Source organism: Balaenoptera acutorostrata, chromosome 9 (assembly GCF_949987535.1).
Source record: "Balaenoptera acutorostrata chromosome 9, mBalAcu1.1, whole genome shotgun sequence".
Taxonomy (NCBI): Eukaryota; Metazoa; Chordata; class Mammalia; order Artiodactyla; family Balaenopteridae; genus Balaenoptera; species Balaenoptera acutorostrata.
Window position 1 is genome coordinate 6,325,324 of NC_080072.1, and position 19,131 is coordinate 6,344,454.

The following is a 19,131-nucleotide window of genomic DNA, read 5'->3' on the forward strand; positions in this document are numbered from 1 at the left end:
GCGTTAGTCAGCGCAGGACTGACGCCAAGCTGCCCGCACAGCCAGCGCGCCCCATGAGCCTCACGTGAATAAGCGAGCGCGCAGGCGCCCCCAGCCGGCGCCCATTGGCCGGCACCCCGCCGCCCTGGAGCTGAGGGAGGGACGGAGGGAGGGACCCCCAGGGCTCCCCCGAACACCCCCGACCCCCCCGGCCGCGGGCTGCTCCGCCCGGTCGGTTGGGCGGCGCGTCTGTCAGAGCGTGTGGACGGGACGCCGGCTTCGCCCTCGCCATGGCGCCCTGGCTGCAGCTGCTGTTGCTTTTGGGGCTGCTCCCGGGCGCCGCTCCGGCCCCCAACGAGCCCCGAGCGGCCGGCGCGCAGGCCTGGGAGCTGGCGTCCCCGGAGCTGCTGGAGCCCGCCCGCTTCGCACTAGAGATGTACAACCGCGGCCGGGCTGCCAGGACGCGGGCCGCGCTGAGGGTCGTGCGCGGTCGCGTCCGCCGGGTGAGGACGCATTGGGGGCGGCGGCAGCGGCGGCGGCGGGTGGGGGGCCGGTGCAGGGTGAGCGGGGCTCTCGTCCGAGGGCTGGGAGCTTTGGGGTAGACTTGGGGCTGGGGCGTTGGACGCCTGACTTGGGATGGGGGCGTTGGACCTCTAGGGATTGGGAAGGGGAACGGCACGGTGGGGCTGTGAGCCCCACGAAGGCCGGACTGAGGAGAGAGTGGCTGTGCCCGCCTCACGGCGCCCCCCTCCCCCCCCATCCAGGCGGGCCAGGGGTCGCTGTACTCCCTGAAGGCGACCCTGGTGGAGCCGCCCTGCAACGACCCCACGGTGTGCCAGCTCCCTGTGTCCAAGAAAACCCTGGTGAGTGATGGGGTTCCTGCGATACCCTGCCCCCAGACTGAGTCTGGCAGTAGTTGGGATGATCGGTCAAGTCTAGAGGGAGGGATCTGAGGCCGCAGCTACCCCACCGTGAGTCACTCCCCAGGCCTGGAAGGGCAGAGACCAAGATGCTGTAAAAGGGAGGGTGTCTGGGTGCTCACTCCCGTACTGTGCCTCGCTGTCCCCTATGGGGATGGTTGCCTTGGAGGTGGTCCTCATTGGGGGACCCTCCGGCTCCGTCTTGCCAAGGCCTTGCTCCTGTCCCAGCCCCGCGACGGGCTTACTCCTCTTCCTCCAGCTTTGCAGCTTTGAAGTCCTGAATGAGCTGGGGAAACACATGCTGCTGAGGCGGGACTGTGGCCCAGTGGATACCAAGATTACAGGTGCTGGGTTAGCCCAGGGATGCTGGGATAGCTCAGGTCAGACTTCGCTCAGGGGTCAGTCCTGATGCTTCTCTGTTCCAACCCTCTCCAGATGACAAAAATGAGACTTTCAGTTCATTCCTTCCACTGTTGAACAAGGATCCCCTGCCCCAGGTGAGGAACCTGTTTGTCTGGGGAACTGGCTGCTGCCTTATATTCCCTCTCTTCCCCTCACCCTGGCCTGGGGCTCCCGGGTCATTCTGAGAAGGACGCCTTGTAAAGACCCCTCTGCCTTTCCAGGACTTTTCTGTGAAGATGGCTTCAATCTTCAAGGACTTTGTCACCACCTATAACCGGACATATGATACGAAGGAGGGTGAGGACCTAGCCTTGGCTGTACCTGTCCCGATCAGATCAGGACCTTCCTCCCAACTTGGCACCTTGGTGTGGGAGAGGGGAAGGGCACAAGGGGCAGTGCCTCCTTTCAAGGGCCCCTAAATCCCCAACTTCTTGCTCAGCCTCCCAGGACTTGGCAGCCGTCTCAGGCACCTGGCCCCTTCTCCCATCTGATTTTCCTGGTCAGAAACCTTAGGTCTCCATCATCCTGGGTAGAGGGGGATGGGGCAAAGGCCAGATTTTCTCTGCTGGAGGACCCCTGGCATGGTGGCCTTTTCCCACAACCTCCTGTCTCAGGATGTCCTCTGGAGCCCATTTCGGTTCTGCCTTCGTACCTGGGAAGTCATCACCCCGGTTTGGCCCCATTATTATCACTTGCAGGTCTGGCCCCCTACCCTCACCCACCCCAGGGTTCTGCCCTTCTTGAAATAAGCTTCAGGCCTGATCCAGAGCTTACCATTCCCCAGGGAAACCTCTGCCTCTTATCCCCAAGCACCTCTCCTTTTATGATCTGCCTGGGGCCCAAGCCTCTCTTCTACTCCTTGTTCCTCAGAAGCCAGGTGGCGCATGTCCGTCTTTGCCAGTAACATGGTGCGAGCGCAGAAGATCCAGGCCCTGGACCGTGGCACAGCTCGGTATGGGGTCACCAAGTTCAGTGACCTTACAGGTAGGGGTGGTGGCCAGAGCCATCATGGTACCTGGAAGAGACAGGGCCTGCTCCCAAGGCCCCTGGTCAGGACTGGCTTAGAATACTCTTTTCCCATCCCCTGCCCACAGAGGAGGAGTTCCGCACCATCTACCTGAATCCCCTCCTAAAAGAGGAGCCTGGCAAGAAGATGCGCCTGGCCCAGTCCATCCCTGACCTTCCTCCACCTGAGTGGGACTGGAGGAGTAAGGGGGCTGTCACCAAAGTCAAGGACCAGGTTGGACCCCCAAGAGGTGAGGGTGGGACATGAGGACTGCACTGGCGTTTGGAAGGGACCCAGCCCTGACTCTCCCTGTCTCTCGCAGGGCATGTGCGGCTCCTGCTGGGCCTTCTCAGTCACGGGCAACGTGGAGGGCCAGTGGTTCCTGAAACGGGGGGCCCTGCTCTCCCTCTCTGAGCAGGGTGAGCACCCCGCTCTGCCCGCCCCGCCCCCAGCCCAGCCCCTCCGGAGGGCTCCTCGGGACCAGCCTTGTGTCTCCTAGAGCTCTTGGACTGTGACAAGGTGGACAAGGCCTGCCTGGGCGGCTTGCCCTCCAGCGCCTACTCGGCCATAAGGACCCTGGGTACGCAGTCACGGGCTTCAGGAGGGGCAGCGGGAGCCCCGGCTCCCTCCACAGGAAGTCACTTTGGGAGGGGAGAGACGGGAGCGTGGCAGTCACGTGAACTGGGTTCAGGTCTCAATGCTGACCCTTACCGGCTGAAGACCTTGGGCAGGTCAGCTCTTTCAGAGCCTCAGTTGTCTCACCTGGGAAATGGGGCTCCTCATGCCCACTTTGTAGGATCATCTTAAGTGTCAAGTGAGGAAATGTCTGTGAAGTCCCTGGTGCACAGCAGGGGGTCTCGGTATTTTCACTGCTTGGCGGTATTTCTATAATGCTGCTAAAGCAGGGAGCAGCACACCTCACCCTGAGAGGAGGCATTGTCCTAAATTGGCGATTCAGTTGAGCAGTGGGTCGCAGTGGCAGGAAAATGAGGGCTGGGGAATTGAGGTGACTGTACCAAGATTGGTGAGGGAATCTGGCGGGGGTCTGGGCCAGGTTGGGCGCAAACTGTCAGGGCCGGACAAGCAAGCCAAGGTCAGGAGTGCCAGGAATGCTGGGATGAGTGAGGAGTCAGAAGCTGGGAGCTGGATTCTATCTCTGCCACATTTCTCACTGGTGGCTCCCCCATCCCTCTGGGCCTCGGTTGTGTCACCTCTAGAACGAGGCCTCCCTCAGAGAGGATGGCCTGTCGCTGGGGGTGGATAGAGAATGTGAGGCCTTGTGTAGGAGGGGCTTAGCACAGCCCCTGGTTGGGAGCAGATGAGTATTGTGAACTGGGGCCCACGTTTTCTCTAACCCCCGATCTGCCCCCCGCCATTCCCCAGGAGGGCTGGAGACAGAGGACGACTACAGCTACCGCGGCCACTTGCAGACCTGCAGCTTCTCTGCAGAGAAGGCCAAGGTCTACATCAACGACTCAGTGGAGCTGAGCCAGAATGAGCAAAGTGAGTGAGGGAGGGGGTGAGGACAGGCCAGGTGGGGCTGGGGCCTGGGTGCCCCTGACACTGCCCCTCCTCTGTCTTAGAGCTGGCGGCCTGGCTGGCCAAGAAGGGCCCCATCTCCGTCGCCATCAACGCCTTTGGCATGCAGGTAGGACCCCAGCCTCACTGCTCCTGCTCCGGTTCTTGCTGACTCCTCCCCCACTTCTCAGAGCTGGCCCCCTACTCGTATTCTCCCCCTCAGTTCTACCGCCACGGGATCTCCCACCCACTGCGGCCCCTCTGCAGCCCCTGGCTCATCGACCACGCTGTGCTGCTCGTGGGCTACGGCAACCGTGAGTTCCGCTGACCCTGCTCTGCCCATTCATCCACCCCAGGTCACAGGCAGAGGCTGGACCACAGCATCTCAGGACCTCTGGAGGGGGCATCAGGGGAACGCCGAGGAACCTTGTCCTTACCTCTGCCTCGGGCTATGGGCCAGGCAGGATCATCCATCCTCTCTATGAATGGGAAAGCCAAGGCACTGGGAGGTTGAGGTGTTATGAATGGATACCCTGCTAGAGGCAGGTGGGGGTGTCCTCCCCAAACCCCAGAGCCGCACCAGGTCTCCAGGAGCGTGGTAGGTGGGCCTGTCTTGCTTTCCGCTCTTTTCCTAGTACCTGGCACACAGTAGGCCCACAGCAGATGTTTGAAGAGTGCAAAGTGCTTGGGGCCCTGACCCCCTGCTCTCCGCACTGCTCCCAGGCTCTGCCACTCCCTTCTGGGCCATCAAGAACAGCTGGGGCACTGACTGGGGTGAGGAGGTGAGTGTCGCCTGCTTGGCCCCAGCCCTCCAGCCCCCATCCTGCCCCAGTGCCCTCACCCACGCCCCCTCTCTCCCAGGGTTACTACTACTTGCACCGTGGCTCCGGGGCCTGTGGTGTGAACATCATGGCCAGCTCAGCAGTGGTGGACTGAGGCGCACCAGCTCAGGGCCTGGTGCTGACCAGAGCAGCCCCTTCCCCTGCCTGACCTGCATGACCAGGCCTCTCCCCAGGAGGCACAGCTGGCTGAGGGATGGGCACCAGGTACCTCAGGGTGAGCAAAGGCCACTGGGCTAGGGGCACAGCCCCTACTCCCACCCTGAAGTTCCCCAACTGCACCTTTGTTGAATTGTGGTAGCTAGGAGGATCTTGGGGTGAAGGATGATGTCTTGGCAGCCAAAGCTGGGGCAAGAACCCTGGGCTCGGGTAAGGAGCAGGGGGAAGAAAATATTCTGGTCTTAAAGCCAGCTTTGTCCTCTGTAGGCTCTGGCTTCCTGCCCCGGCTTTCCTCTGATGCTATAAATTTTCTGGTCCCCCCTGGATCTGGGGACAGTGTTGCCTTCCATGTCTAGAGAAACTGTTGTAACCAACCTTTTCTAACACAATAAAGAGGTGTCCTGGACCCCAGTGTGGTGTGAATGTCGGACCCTGAGGGCAAGGAGGGGTGGTGGGGACCCCTGGAGGAGGGTCAAGGTCAGGCAACTGGTCCTGCCCAGAAGCCTGAGGGCCCAGCTTCTGCTTCAGGAAGCAAAAGGAGATGGAGAGAGGCCCACTATGGCTTTTTATTGAGAAACACCTGGCCGGTCATTCTCTAGGGCCCTTGCTCCGAGGGATGGATGGGATCAGCCAGAGGAAGCACCCTCTCTCCGGACTTGCACAGGGAACCTCAGGGGTCGAGGTCAGAGGTCGCTCTCCCCGTAGAGGGCACTGGAGAAGGCCACGTAGTCCAGGGCTCCAGCTGGAGCCCCGGCCCCCTTGTAGGGCACCATGCGGTGGATGCAGTACTCGGCCTGCTCAGCTGGGAGTTCCCGCCGCAGCTCCTCAGGCGTGATGTAGTTCTGGGGAAGAAGAGGGATTGAGGGCCCACAGGTCCTGTTCCCTGCCCCCGCCCGCCAGCCCCCTGCACCGCCAGGGACTCACCTTGTCTCCCGCCAGGATCTTGAACGAGGCCACAACCTGCTCAGCCGTGTCGGTCTCGGCTGTCTCTCGGGTCATGAAGTCGATGAAGGCCTGGAAGATCACGACCCCGGCTGCGTTGGGGTCCACCATGGTCATGATTCGAGCAAACTCCACTTCCCCCTGCAGGGTTAGAGGCCGGGCACCGTGCCCGGGGGTGCTTAAGCCAGGAGGGCTCCTGGTGTCCCCCTGGCCTGACAGCTCCAGTGACAAGGTGCCCCCTTTCTCCATAGACCGTCCGCTGCAGCCTTAGCTCTAGGTCTGGGAAATCCTTTCTGCTAGGCTGTGCTCTGCTTCCTGCCCGCGGCAGTGCTTCCTGCCCATGGCAGTGCCCCCTGCTGCCCGTCGGTCCTGACCTTTTCCTGGGCCTCTCTGTAGTGCTGTTTCTGTGATGTAGAAACGTTGCAAGCTCAGGCTTTGGAGTCACACAGAACAAGGTCCAAATCTAGTGTCTTTGGGCAAGTTAATTTACCTCTCTGAGCCTTTGGTAGCCCCTGTGTGAAATGGGGTAATTCTCCCCAGCCCCAGCGGGTGGGTGAGGAGGAAATGAGGTCGTGTGTGAGGTGGAAGGGACACGGGCACAGGTGGGACGGCTGGGACGTGGCTGGGGGGCACTCACCAGGTCGTAGCCCATGGAGATGAGGCAGGCCCGGAAGTCGTCGGGCTCCATCATGCCATTCCGCTTCTGTAGTGAGGGAGCACATGTCAGGCTCAGTCCCCAACACCCGCCCCCCCGCTGCCCCTAAGTCCACCACCGCACAGGGCTAAGCCCCTGCTGACCCGGTCAAAGTGGTTGAAGGATGCCCGGAACTCGTTGAGCTGCTCCTGGCTCAGGCCCTTGGCGTCTCGGGTCAGTATCTGGTTCTCCACCTCGTTGATGGTGCGGGCAATGGAGGTGAGCAGCTGCTCCCAGCCCACACGGATGTGCTGGGAAAGCAGAAAACAGGCTGGGTCAGTGGGTGGCCAGTGCCTGGCCACTAGGTCTGGCTCCACCCCCAATTCACTGTGTGACCCTGGACAAGTCCTCCCCCTTGCTGGGCCTCTGTCCCCATCTGGAGTTTCCACAGAGTGACGTCCAGTGGCCCTTCCTGCCTTAAAGTTTGGTGATTTATTATGTATTACATATTGATCAACCAGCCATGGCCAATCCAGGCCTGGGTTTAGACTGCTCTGTGACTGGCCAGGTCACTTTCACTCGCTGGGTCTCAGTATCCCCACAAGTACATTGGGGGACCTGGCCATGCTGAACTGGGGAACCCCTGGGGCAGATGTGCTGTGTCCAGCTGTGGCCACCCCAGGCTTCCCCAGCCACTGCCGCCTCCCCTCTGTCCTGAGCGGGTGTGATCCCACCTCCATGCTGTAGACGGTGTGCTTATTGTCGAACACCGAGCCCTCCTGCAGCAGCTGGTGGTCACCCTCCAGCCGGTCGATGTTGCTCTTGTAGTTGATGATGTTCTGCTCCTGCTGCCGCAGCCCCGCTATCTGCTCCTCCAGAGAGCCGGCCATTCCCGCTGCCAGGCGCCCCACTTCCTGCAGGGGGAGCCGGGCAGAATGAGGGCTCCCAGCTGCCGGTGGCCCAGCCCTGGCCCTACTCCCCCGGGCTGGCTTCATGATCCCAGCCTTACCTCCACCTTCCCCTGGATCCAGGGCCCGACGGCATTGGCCTGGGCTGCAAACTGCCGCCGGAGCCTCTCGTTCACCTGTTGCCTTGTCAGCTCCTCGTGCAGCGTCTGGTCACGGCTGGGTACCAGCTTTAGGACCTGGGAGGGAGGCTGGTTGTGCCAGGGGCAGCTCTGGGAGTGGGAGATGGGCTCCAGCCCCTCACACTGCTCCTGCCGCTCTGAACCAAGGCCTCAGGGCTCTGTGGGGGGCAAGCTCTGAGCACTCAGCCTCTCTAGGCTCGTTTCCTCGTCTGCAAAATGGGGCCCATGACATCATTCTTAATGAACTTAGATTGTTTTATAAAGGATGTCCACACACCGGATCTAATTCTGCTTCAGTCAGGCCTGACAGGGGCTTCCCTGGTGGCACAGTGGTTAAGAATCCGCCTGCCGATGCAAGGGACATGGGTTCGAGCCCTGGTCCGGGAAGATCACACATGCCGCGGAGCAACTAAGCCCATGTGCGCCACCACTACTGAGCCTGCGCTCTAGAGCCCGTGAGCCACAACTACTGAAGCCCGCGTGCCTAGAGCCCGTGCTCCACAACAAGAGAAGCCGCCTCAATGAGACGCCCGCGCACCACAATGAAGAGCAGTCCCCACTCGCCGCAACTAGAGAAAGCCCGCGCGTAGCAACGAAGACCCAACGCAGCCAAAAAAAAAGAAAGAAAAAATCACGCCTCACAGGAAAATGCTGCTGTTACGGCCATTTTACAGATCAGGGTGGTTAGAATGCATCTGAGCGGGGGGAGGCAGGGAAAGGCCACAGGTGGCACTGACCGTGTCCCACTTGGTGTTGATGTCCTGCGGGCTGAGGGCGATGTAGGGGTTGGTGGAGCTGGGCCGCAGCCCGTATGTTTGGCAGATCTTCTGGATCTCACCCTGGATGTTCAGGATGGCTCCCCTCTCTCGGTCGGCCTCGGGCAACGTTGCCTTGAACTGCTCGTGTGCTGTCACCAGGCTCTGGGGAGGGCAGGCAGGAAGCATCAACCAGCGCCCCTACTTCCCGCAGCAACAAAGGGCAGCAGCGTGCTCTGGGCCATCCAATGGGGCAAGGGCAGCAGTGGCAGGAGAACCCAGGCCTTCTGTCTCCCAGCACTCGGGAACTGGGGTTTTTCTCTGGCCCCCCCCCATTCCCCAGGAGCCCAAAGGGGTGGCTGACAGAAACAGGCTGCTTCCCTGTCATCTCATCCCACCGCCCCACACCTGGAACCCCTGTGCCCACCTGGGTCTCCTCCACCGAGTGCACCAGCCACACGTCCTGCAGGTCCTCCACGGCACCGTCCAGCCAGTTGTTGAAGGGCGCTACCCGCCGGGCAAACTCCAGCTGCAGCTGGTCGATGGTCTCTAGGAGCTTCTCCATCCGCTAGGGGCCACAGGGACGGCCAGTCAGCAGCCTGCCCAGCAGGCCCTCTCACCTCCTCCAGTGTCCAGCCTCCACCTCCCTGAACCCCAACCTCACCTCTAGTGCATCCCGCCTCTTCTGGGTCAACGTGCCCAGGTTGTCCCACTGGTCGCAGATGGCCTGGCAGCGGCTGTTCACCGAGGCCACCTCGTGGTAGTCTAGATCACTGGGGGCAGGAAGGGGGGCAACTTTGGGGCCAGACTCCAGCCCAGATTTCTTCCTGACTGCCCTCCAGGGGCTGGAACCTGGGCACAGTGGTGGTGAAGGCATAAGGGAGCCAGGGGAGGTGGGGGCGAAGCGGGGCTTTCCTAGAGCAGGGGCTTCCCAGCGCATTCCTGGGAGAAGGGGGTCCTCAGCTCCAGTCCCTGGAGGAGCTTGGGTGGAGGGGCAGGACCTGGAGTTTCGGGGGCCGGTTTCCAAGAGGTGGCACAAGGCCCGGGCTGCTGGTGAGGATTGGGCCTGCCTGAAGCTGAAGGGAGCTGCCAGGTTTGGGGGCAGGTCGAGCGCCAGTGTGGGAAGAACGTGGGTAGCAGAGCGGGGTCTGGAGATGGGGAGAGGGTTACAGGAGGAGGGCAGAGTAAGTGGTGACGGGGAAGGACATGAGTACCAAGGCAGGGTTACCAAACCAGGGAAAGCAAAAGGTCTGGAGGGCTATGGGAGCAGGGAGAAGGTGTGGAGCCAGGTAGGGCATGGTCACCCCGGGCTGCCCGGCGGCAATCCGCGCCTACTTGAGCTCCTGCGCCAGCGCAGCGATGTGCTCCACGCGGTCCTGGTGCGCCGCCAGGTCGCTCTCAGAGGCCTCGTGGCGCCGCAGCAGCGCCCGCACCTCCTGCAGCGAAGCCGACTCGTAGTCCCGCTGGCTCAGCATCTCCTCCTTCCCTGCTCGGAGAGAGAGAGGCCCGGCTCAGGTCACCGAGCAGCAGCCGCGACAGGAGCAGGGGGTCCAAGCCGGGCTGTGTGACCATGGAGGGTCCTCATCTGTGAAATGTAGGTGACCACACCGGCCCAGCCTACCCTCGGGGTTTGCTCTGAGACACTAGTGTGATAAAGTTAAGTGAAGCTCCTGTTCCAGGGCGTGGCCCGTGAGTGATGTCAGGGTCCCTTGACCCTGCACGATTTGGGGTGGCCCTTGGTACATTTTTGGTATTATTCGATCGCAAAGTGCTTTCCAATGACTCTGTGAACCCAGTGAGCCCTTGATCCATTTTTCCTTTGCTTACCCAGTGCCTGGCACTTGGTAAACCCTCTATGAATATTTGTTGGATGAATGAATAATGAATGTAAAAGTGCTTTGAGAATGACAGTTACCATAATTATGCAAATAAGACCACAGTCACAGTAATTGCAGCAGCAACCATTTATTGAGTGCCTCTGCATTTTGCAGAGAAGGTAACTGAGGTTTAGAGGTTCAAAGACCTGTCAGGATCACATAAGTGGCCGTATATTTAAGGAATTATTCTGTCAAACCACTGCTATTCAATATGTCCATAATCCATTATTAGCGTTCATTATTTTTTTAAGCAGGACTCATTCAGTTATAGGATTAAAATCCTTGATAGAATACAGAGCGAATGTTTTCACCCAGTGATATATTTGATTCATGCAATATTTTGGCATCAGTATACTTTGGGTATAATGTAAATGATGTTAATGTGGGGACTCACCTTTGGACACCTGCCACATACACAAATAAAGTGCTAAATGACAGATTAATCAGAGCAGACCTACAGAAGACCAGAGCCAGGAGAAAGGGGCCTGAGTCTACAGATAAAGAAACTGTGGCCCCAAAAGGGGCAGTGACTTGACTGCACAGCAAGTCAGGGTGGGACTAGAAAACAGATCTCCAGCTTCCTTGCAGAACACCTACCCCCGACCAGTCTCCACCCCGGGACAGAATCAGGCCCCAGAGGTACCTACTCTGGGTCCAGGCTTCGTGCAGGGAGGCCTTCTGCTGGAACTTCTCTGCCAGGTGCTGCAGCCGCTGCAGGCGCCGGATCTCCGAGAGCAGCCAGTCCTCATAGCCCTTCTCCGCTTGCTGCAGCGCCCCCCATGCGTTGGCGATGTCCTGTGGGGCAGGCAGAGGTGCCCGCCATCACAGTTCACCCATTGTACAGATGGGTACAGAGAGTCCAAGGTCACCCGGAGGATGTGGGCAGGGCTGGGGTCACCACCTCCCCTGGCCTGGCTCACCGAGACCAGCTTGCCCTCAGATGGCATGAAGGCGGGCCGTTGGCTCAGCCGCAGCTTGGTTTGCAATGTGTTGAAGTTGATCTCCAGCTGGCACTTCTCCTGCACGCGGGGCGGCTTGTGCAGGCGCCGGTAGTCCCGGAAGTCCTCCAGCCTGTGCTGCATGGCGTTCATGCTTGGCTCACCGACGCGGTTCTCCAGCCACGGCACGGTGCGGCGGATCCATTCCAGCAGCTGCAGGGCCAGGCAGGGGCAGAGCAGAGAGCGCTGAGTGGGCCTGCTCACCTCGCCCACCCCTCTCCACCCACACCCAAGCTGTGGCCAGAAGGCCGGGCCTCAAGCAGGGTGGGGGTCCCCGCTCGTCAGGGCAGGAGCAGGATGGTTAACTTCTGAGTCCAGGGACCAGTGTAGGTCGGCAAAGCACAAAGGGCCAGGAGACTGGCTAAAGATGAGTGAATGGAGAAATGAACGAGTAGCTGGATGGATGATGAGTGGATGACAGGAGCCTGGGTGGGCGGAAGGGGGCAGGGGGTGGGTAAAGATGGCAGGAGGAGGCTGGGAGAGGCCACGGCTACTCTGAGGAGAGGGAGGCTCTGCAGGTCCAGGCCAGGGCTCAGCTGGGTTGGGAGGAGCGGCAGGGCCGGGTTGGGAGAGCACAGGTAGGGGAGAGGGGGCGGTCCTCTCAGCCCCAGCCTCACCTCACTGGCCAGCTTCTCGTACTCCTCCATCAGCTTCTCGTTCTCCTGGTTCACGGCCAGCACCTTGCAGATCCTGTTGGCGGCTGTCTCTGCCTGTGGTGGGAGTGGGCAGAAGGGCTGGCGTTAGAACAAGCTGCCACAGACACCCCCGACCCAGCCTCCCTCCGTAAACCCTTCCAACCTGGGCCCGTGCAACAGAGGAGAGGATGAGGGGCACATCTTGTAGGGTAAGGATGGGCTTCCAGGCCAGAGGCCTCCGCGCCTGAGCTCCCCCAAGGATCGAGTATGTGCGGCTGGGACGGTGGCACTCCCACCCACGTGGGGCCTGGCACCTCCAAATGTGGAGGTGCTGCCAAGCCTGGGCCCCTGGGCCCACACGCCCAGCCCAGGCAGCAGCAGCCGAGCCCCTACCTGCTCCGCCCCCGCGAAGGCGTGGTAGAAGCAGGAAACGTAGGTCATGACGGCCTTCTCATCGGGCTTTGGGGTGTTCACGATGTCTGCGGGATGGCAGCGAGGTGTCGACTGGCCGAAGCCAGGGATGGGGAGTGGGCCCCTCCCCACCCAGGCAGAGAGTTCCCTCGGGACGGTAGGGTGCAGAGACATCTAGTCATGTCCACTAGCTGCCAGATGCCCCAAACCCAGCTGTTCCCTGGAGCCCTCTCGGATCACCCCAGGGCCTAGCAACCTCCCCTTCTGTGGGGTGAGGGGAGCATGAGGGCGTGGGTGAGTGAGCAGACACTGTAGCCCTGATGAAGCCCCAGTCTGCACTGCCTGGTGTCTCTAACCATCCCATACCTTGGTCTGTCTGTCTGTCTGTCTTTCTCCTAAGTTCACATCCAGGGTACCAGGCACAGTAGGTGCCCAGAAAATGTTTGCTGGTTCAACTGACTAAAGCCTTTATGGGCACAGGGACAAGAGGCAGGACCCACCCGAGAGCAGCTCCCAGGATGGGTGACCGTCATGCCGCCAGGTGACCCAGGTAACTGGGTGGAGCCATTACATAAGGCAGAGGCGGCAGAGCCTGGTTCCACTGGGTGGAGAGGGACAGGGGACCGGATAAGGGCTCCTGGAGAAGGGGGCCTGTTGGCAAGGAGGATTCCGCCCAGGGAGCAGGGTGAGGGGCAGAGCATTCCAGGAGGAGGGAGGAGCAGGGGCAAAGGTGTGGAGGTAGGACCGTGCCGACTGGTGCGTAAGCGGAGTCCTCGCCCGGGCGAGGCTTACTCTCACCTTCTGCATCCAACATCTTGGGGATGTCCAGGTACTTCTCTGCCACCTCGAAGGCAGTGTTCAGATTGCCGATGGGGTCATCCTAGATGGTGTGCGGGAGCGGGGGAGAGGTGAAAGGTCAGCTGAGGGCAGAGACTGGGGAGTCGGGGCTGGGGGTGGCGGAGGCCTACCTTGCGCAGTTTGGTGTAGTCAATAAGGTCGGGGCGGTGCCGGTGGATGAGAGCACAGAGGGCCAGGCCATCCTTCCAGCTGGACAGAGAGAAGTGGGGTGTGGGCGTCAGGCCTGGGTTCAAGCTGCGGCCCTGTCCTACCCTTGTCCCAGGAGCACCCCTATCAGGATGGCCTCATCTGTAAAATGGAGTAAAGTCCAAACTCCTTGGCTTGGCATTTAAGGCCCTTGATTGCCAAACTGGGACCACTTCCTCCAAGCTCATCATGGTTCCTTCACATCCTTGTGCTTAAGCTACACCAGTTTCTAGATGTTTTTGGTCTCCAGGTCTTTGCTCACAAGGTTCCCTCTGGCTGGAACACCCTTCCCGGGATGTCTCCCGTGCTCCCTCCTCCAGGAATTTCCCCCTTGCCCTCCTGGATTCGATTCAACATTGACCGAGTCCTCCTATTTTCAGACACTCTTGCAGGAACTTGGCTGTGACCTCTTCTGCCTTGTGGCTTATGCCAGGGCCCAGAGCCTGGCTGAGGCCCCACACGCTGATGGGCAGACGGACCTGGTGTGGAAGTTCTGCACGTTGACGTTGCGGTACGGCGCCGTCTTCCGCTGACACCACAGGAGCAAACCCTCCTTGGCCGAGGTTTCTGGGCGGGGACGGGGGTGAGTGTTGGTTGGGGAGGGTTTTGGGCCAGCCCTCTCACCCTACCTGCCTCCTTGCCGCTCACCTTCTACGGAGATGTCCTGGATGGCGAAGCGAAGGATGATGGTCCAGATCATGCCCAGGGTCATCTTCAGGTTCCCGTCGACAACCTCTGCAGAGTCGGGGGGGGTGGTGGAGACACACTCCGCCTGGCACTCGAGGCCTTGGCTACCCTCCCCCTGCTCCGCCCTCTGGCCCTTGTCCCCATCCCAGGGCCGGCACCTAGTAGGTAGGTGCTCAATCATTTTCCTTCAAAATGATTCACTGAACACCTACTGGGTGCCAGGTCCTGCGCTGGCACTTTGGGTACCTTGGCTCCTGACAGTCCCACCTGTGAGGCACGGACGGTTATCCCCATTGTTGCGATGAGGGACCACACCCCCGGCCCCTGCCCAGGCCTCCTCCTGCCGTCGCCTCACCTTCGGCACCGATGGACACCAGCTTCACCCCCTTGCTGGCAATGAAGTCCAGGGCCTTGTTGACATTGGCGATCTTGTGGAAGCGCATCTTGCCTTTGTCTGGCCTGGACAGCCTCTCTCCTGGGTGTGAGGGGAGAGGTCAAGGGTCAAAGGTCATGAGAGGAAGCTGAAGACATGGTCCTCAAACTTCCCCCTCCCTCAGCAATCCCCCTCCAGCACTCTGATGCCACTACTCCCCCAGCTCTCTGGGTTTTCCCCTGGGTCCTGGGGTCCCTGATTTGCACCCCTCACCTGAAATGACCTCCAGGAGCAACATGAGTTTGAGGCCATTGCGGAAATCCTCCTCGATGTTCTCGATCTGGGTGCCAGCCTTGCGCAGGTGCGAGTTGCACCAGGCAGTGAAGGTCTGGGGGCAGAGGACCGTGCTCAGACCCTAGTGCTGAGGACAGCGCCCTGGCTCCTCTGTCAGCGCAGATCTCAGAGCCCAAGGCCCTGGATTCAAGTACCGGCTCAGCCACTGACTTGCTGTGCATCTGGGGCCAGCCCCTTTCCCTGTGTGAGATTTAATTCTCCTGGAAAAGGAGAAATGGGGTCTGGGGCCCATTCAGGTCCCAGTTTGGACTTGGGGTGCCTCACTGCCGGCACAACAGCTTGTGCCAGTCTCAAGCACTGAAGGGGGAATTAGACACCTGTAAAGCAGACACTCCAAAGCGTGGGGCTCTCTGAGGCACAAGGGTCAGTGCAGGGTGATACTGCCTCAAATCTGAAAAATTCTGGGTCGAAGCACAGATAGCTCTGAGGGACTGTGCACCTGTGTTTTTATTATCTCAGCCTCACCGACCTCTTAAGGCTGTTGTGAACTGGCCTTCAAGCAGACCGTGTGGCTGCAAGAGCTTTCTGCAGGCTGTAGAGGATCAGCTGGACGCACAGGCCCAGCCTGACCTAGTTTCTGGAGGAGACTGCCCTCCCTCTCCGGCCAGTGTGCTTCCGCCTCAGCCTCTGTCTGAGATGGGCGGGGTGGTATATGGCTGTGTGTCTTTGGGGGATGGCAGTGACCTAGAGCTTGGTGCACAAGTTTCTACCAACCTACCAAGCCTCGAGGCCCTGGATTCTGCCATCAGCACTCCTTGGTGGAATCCATACTTGGGCTCCAATCCCAGCTGAGCTACTCACTCTCTGTGACCTGGGATGTGCCCCTTGACCTCTCTTGGGCTCAGTCTCTCCATTTGCACAATTAAGGGTTCAGACTCAGTGATGTCTCAGGTCCTTCTTCCCCTGACCTTGCAGGATTCTGGAATTGAGAGCATCCCCCTGCCACCGCCAAGCAGATACTCCAGGGAGGTGGCCCTGGAAATCATTTGGAATTCTTTCCCTCCGCTGTGTAAGTGGGTGCTGAGCCCTAAGTTGACGGGGCCCCGAGCACAAGAGAGGGCAGTTGGATTCTCTGGACTTCCTTCCAACCCTGGAGTCTCAGATGCTCTGGGTCGAGATAGGGCAGGAAGAAAGGCAGGACTGGGTGAGGCCTCCGTGGTGGAGGAAAGGGCATTCTTTCATCTGACAAACATGACTTTTAATGAGATTTGCTCCTTGCCCTAAAGGAACTCACAGTCAGTCAAAGAGTCCTGTTGGTCTGAGAAGTGCTGGGAGAGACTAGTATTGGGGAGACTAGGGGAGGAGTTCTTCATATCATGTGGGGGACCTCTTGGGGAAGGTTAATAGTTGATCAGAACTGTGATGGAAGAGCAGGAGTTACTCAGGCAGGGAAGGGCATTCCAGGCAGGGGTAGCCACACGGGCAAGTGCTTGGCGATGAGAAAGAGTTACTAGGTCTGCGGGGCTACAGCTATCTGGGCACTGCTCTGGGGGTGTTGGGGTATACGTGGCGAGAGGCAGGCCGGAGGGGCGGCGGAGGCCAGGTCATGCACGATCTTGAGTGCTAAGCCAGGGAGTCTGAACTTGATCTTGAGGGCAACAGGGGAAGCTTTCAGGCACAGGAGGGGGAGGGGCAGCACTGTGTTTTAGAAAGCTCATTCTGGTTACAGAGGGGAGGCAAATGGCTTGGCAGAGCAGAAGGGAGAAGTGAGGAGGTGCCGACTGAGACCAGGGTGAGGGAGGAAGGGTGTCAGTGAGTGGGACAGGGCAGGATCAAGTGGATGAGATGGAAACATTTGTCCTTGCTAGAATATAAGCTCCCTGAGGTGGGGTCTTTACTTTTGTCCCCTGCTGAATTGCTGGCACCTAAAACAGTGCCTGGCACATACTAGGACCTCCCTAAGAAACAATGAATGAATGTTTGCAATGAGGTTGAATAAAGAGGACTCGGTTATCAGGTGGGAGGAGGCAGGAGTGCTTCAAGACATGGAGGAGAAGCAGGCATGGGAGTGGGACTAAAGCTGAACACAGAGATGTTCATTACATTGTAATAAACAATGTTAGATGAGAAACAACCAGAATGTCCAACTCCAGGGGGTGCTGATGAATTTACAGAGCGTCTACTCTATGCAATCATTGAATGAGTCGATGAGGTGGGTGGCTGTAAGTTGGGTTGGAAGGATGCTCCTGATATTTTAAGTGATGAAAGCAAGTTACAGACTAGCCTGTATCTTATGAGGGGCATGTGGACCTGGATCTGGGAGAGGCCTGGGTGGGTGGGTGGGTGGGGGGATAGGAGTTGTTGCAGAGCAGATGGCAGCTGGAGCCAGGGGCAGGGATGACATCACCGGGAGATTGCTGGACCCAAGGACCACAGACCTGCTTGGAGACAGGTGCAGGAGGAGCCTGGGGGGAGGCGTGTCGCCCCGGGCACCCTAGCTGAGTCAGCTGAGCCTCCCAGCCCCTGGGGTCATCTCCTGTCAACTAACCCAGCGGAAATGCTCTGATTCTAAATTCTGGGATTCTCAGATCCTGCAAATTCCACCAAACACCCCTGTTCCCCTGCCCTTTCCTGGACTCATACACTGTTGGCAAGTGCTGAGCAGGGTCTAATGACCTTGTGGTACACTCCTACCGCTGTCCTGCCACACTCCCCAAAGTTTCCTCACTCCAGCCTGGATCATTTTCTCTTTTGGGTCCCCAGGTGTCCTGCCCCCTCCACTTGGGAAAGTCTGGGAGTGAAAATAGATCGGGGAGGGGAGGCCCGAGTGCCTTACAAGGCTGGGCCTGGGCAGCAGCTGCCCATGTGCCCCTCTCAGCTCCTCCAAGGTGCTGCCTCAGCACGAAATGTCTATCTGGCCAGAGAGTCAGGTTACCTACCACGAAAGGGAACCCAGGGCTCCCCTCCTCCCCGACCTCGTGGCCTTTTCAGCAGATTCAGGGCCGCTGGGGTGAGGAGGGGTATCTTGGGAAAGAATGGGGGTGGGGCAAGCAATGGGCAAAGACCCTCAGGTTGTGGGGCGTCCTGTTTTCTGACAGCATATGATTTGGGTCCTATCTCAGCCCCAGTTTCCTCATTTGACAGTTGGGATAGAGTGACCACGGACACCACGCTGGAGAGAACATAGAGAGGGTGGGGAAGGGGTCTGGGACGGTTACCCCTTCCCCACACTCCCAAGTCCTCTAGCTGCCTGGCTGCAAGTCCGCAGGTGGGGTCTGGGAATATTTCACTAGAGAGTGGGGTTGTGGAGACAAAGATCATTCTTCCCGACCCCACCCACACCCCGAACTTGGATCTCCCGGGCTTTGCCCGAATCATATTCCTTAGCAGAAGTGGAGCAGTGGGCCCAGGGGAATGAACCCTGTGGGGTGGGGACCCCAGAAACTCTTCTTGTCCTCCTAAACCCCTCGTGAGGGTCTCCAGCCCTCTATTCGGGCCCTGGGGGACAGCAGAGGACTGATGGGCAGAGCCTGGGCGAGGAAGTGGCACTGAGGGTTGAGACAGGCTCTGCCCTTGACCTGCTGAGATGGCAAGGACAAACCGCCTGGCTTCTCAGGCCTCAGTTTTGCCATCAGGAAATGGGCTAGCACTCACTTTCCGCTGCTGCTTCTCCCAGGCCGGGTCCAGCAGCAGGTCACGGTCCCAGTCCTCCTCCTGTTCCATATACTCGCCGCCCCTGCCGCCGCCGCCCGCGAAGGGCCCCTCCGCGGTCCCCAGACCCTCGGGCTGCATAACCATCATCATCTCGCTCGGGCTCCTGGCTCCGCTCCGCTCAGCGGGCTCCAGAACATGGGGGCCGCGTTAAGTAGCGCCCGGCCCAGCCCCGGATCGGATTCCCGCTAAATATGGGGGAGGAGGGAGGGGCCGGATGGGGGCGAGGCCACTCGGGTCGGGACCAGGCAGCAGGTTGTCCTGAGGCTAGGAGACTGCAGAATTTGGGGGCACTGGGGTGTACCCCGTGGCGGAGATCCGGGGTTCGCGTTCCGGCTCCGCAGCTTGGGCGCTGTGTGACTCTTAGGAAAGCCACGGGCCCTCTTTGAGTCTGTTTCCTCACGTGTACAACGAAGATGACGATAATAATAGTGGCTGGAGACTGCTCTAGAAGCTACCTTTTGGGCCTCCTCATGACCCTTTTCCTGCGCCGCGCTGGTGGGGAACAGGGAGCACTATTCCCATTTCACAGTCAGAAACACCGAGGCGCCGAGCTGTTTTGAATGTTTTCTGGGGTGATGAAGGGAGACACTAGAGCATGGGGAAGGGCTCCAAGCCAGCTGGATGGGCCAAGGCAGGGGTAATATCGGGGCGACTTAGGCTGAGAGGGGTAATGTGCTGAGCCGCGAATCCCCGACGCCACCCAGGCTACAACTCAATCCTCCCGGAGTGCCGGCCAGCGGCACCAGTGTTCGGGACTTCTGCGGGAGGGGCGGGGCCTGCGCGGGTGGGCTGTAACCGCGCTGTCCTACCGGCTTTAGCGCCAACGAGATTCCAAGCATCTCTTTGGCTCGTTCGGC

At 59.7% G+C, this 19,131-nt stretch overlaps 2 protein-coding genes across 4 annotated transcripts; one reads left to right on the plus strand and one right to left on the minus strand.

Annotated features, from left to right (window-relative positions):
- Window positions 1–121: 121 nt before the first annotated feature.
- On the plus strand, window positions 122–5,229 carry CTSF (cathepsin F). Of its 3 annotated transcripts, none has more exons than XM_057552883.1 (14): window positions 126–482; window positions 744–842; window positions 1,159–1,243; window positions 1,335–1,396; window positions 1,523–1,598; window positions 2,175–2,285; window positions 2,396–2,541; window positions 2,630–2,726; window positions 2,807–2,887; window positions 3,691–3,810; window positions 3,891–3,955; window positions 4,049–4,139; window positions 4,549–4,607; window positions 4,687–5,229. In XM_057552883.1, exons 1-14 carry the CDS (start codon window positions 270–272, stop codon window positions 4,759–4,761), a joined length of 1,380 nt encoding a protein of 459 aa, XP_057408866.1. In that variant the 5' UTR covers window positions 126–269; the 3' UTR covers window positions 4,762–5,229. The 3 variants fall into 3 exon arrangements, with proteins under 3 accessions (XP_057408867.1, XP_057408866.1, XP_057408865.1); XM_057552882.1 differs by having other exon boundaries at window positions 130–482; window positions 2,172–2,285; XM_057552884.1 differs by lacking the exons at window positions 4,049–4,139; window positions 4,549–4,607; window positions 4,687–5,229 and adding an exon at window positions 4,182–4,542 and having other exon boundaries at window positions 122–482; window positions 2,172–2,285.
- A 136-nt stretch (window positions 5,230–5,365) lies between these two features.
- ACTN3 (actinin alpha 3) lies at window positions 5,366–18,403 on the minus strand. Its single transcript, XM_007171010.3, has 21 exons — window positions 18,215–18,403; window positions 14,540–14,654; window positions 14,249–14,368; window positions 13,855–13,941; window positions 13,686–13,773; window positions 13,131–13,209; window positions 12,961–13,042; window positions 12,145–12,230; window positions 11,734–11,826; window positions 11,039–11,269; window positions 10,766–10,913; window positions 9,577–9,727; window positions 8,906–9,014; window positions 8,669–8,809; window positions 8,224–8,406; window positions 7,409–7,543; window positions 7,134–7,313; window positions 6,564–6,710; window positions 6,403–6,468; window positions 5,748–5,906; window positions 5,366–5,665 (listed from the first exon to the last, which is right to left on the minus strand). Exons 1-21 carry the CDS (start codon window positions 18,362–18,364, stop codon window positions 5,507–5,509), a joined length of 2,709 nt encoding a protein of 902 aa, XP_007171072.1. The 5' UTR covers window positions 18,365–18,403; the 3' UTR covers window positions 5,366–5,506.
- Between the last annotated feature and the right edge of the window lie 728 nt (window positions 18,404–19,131).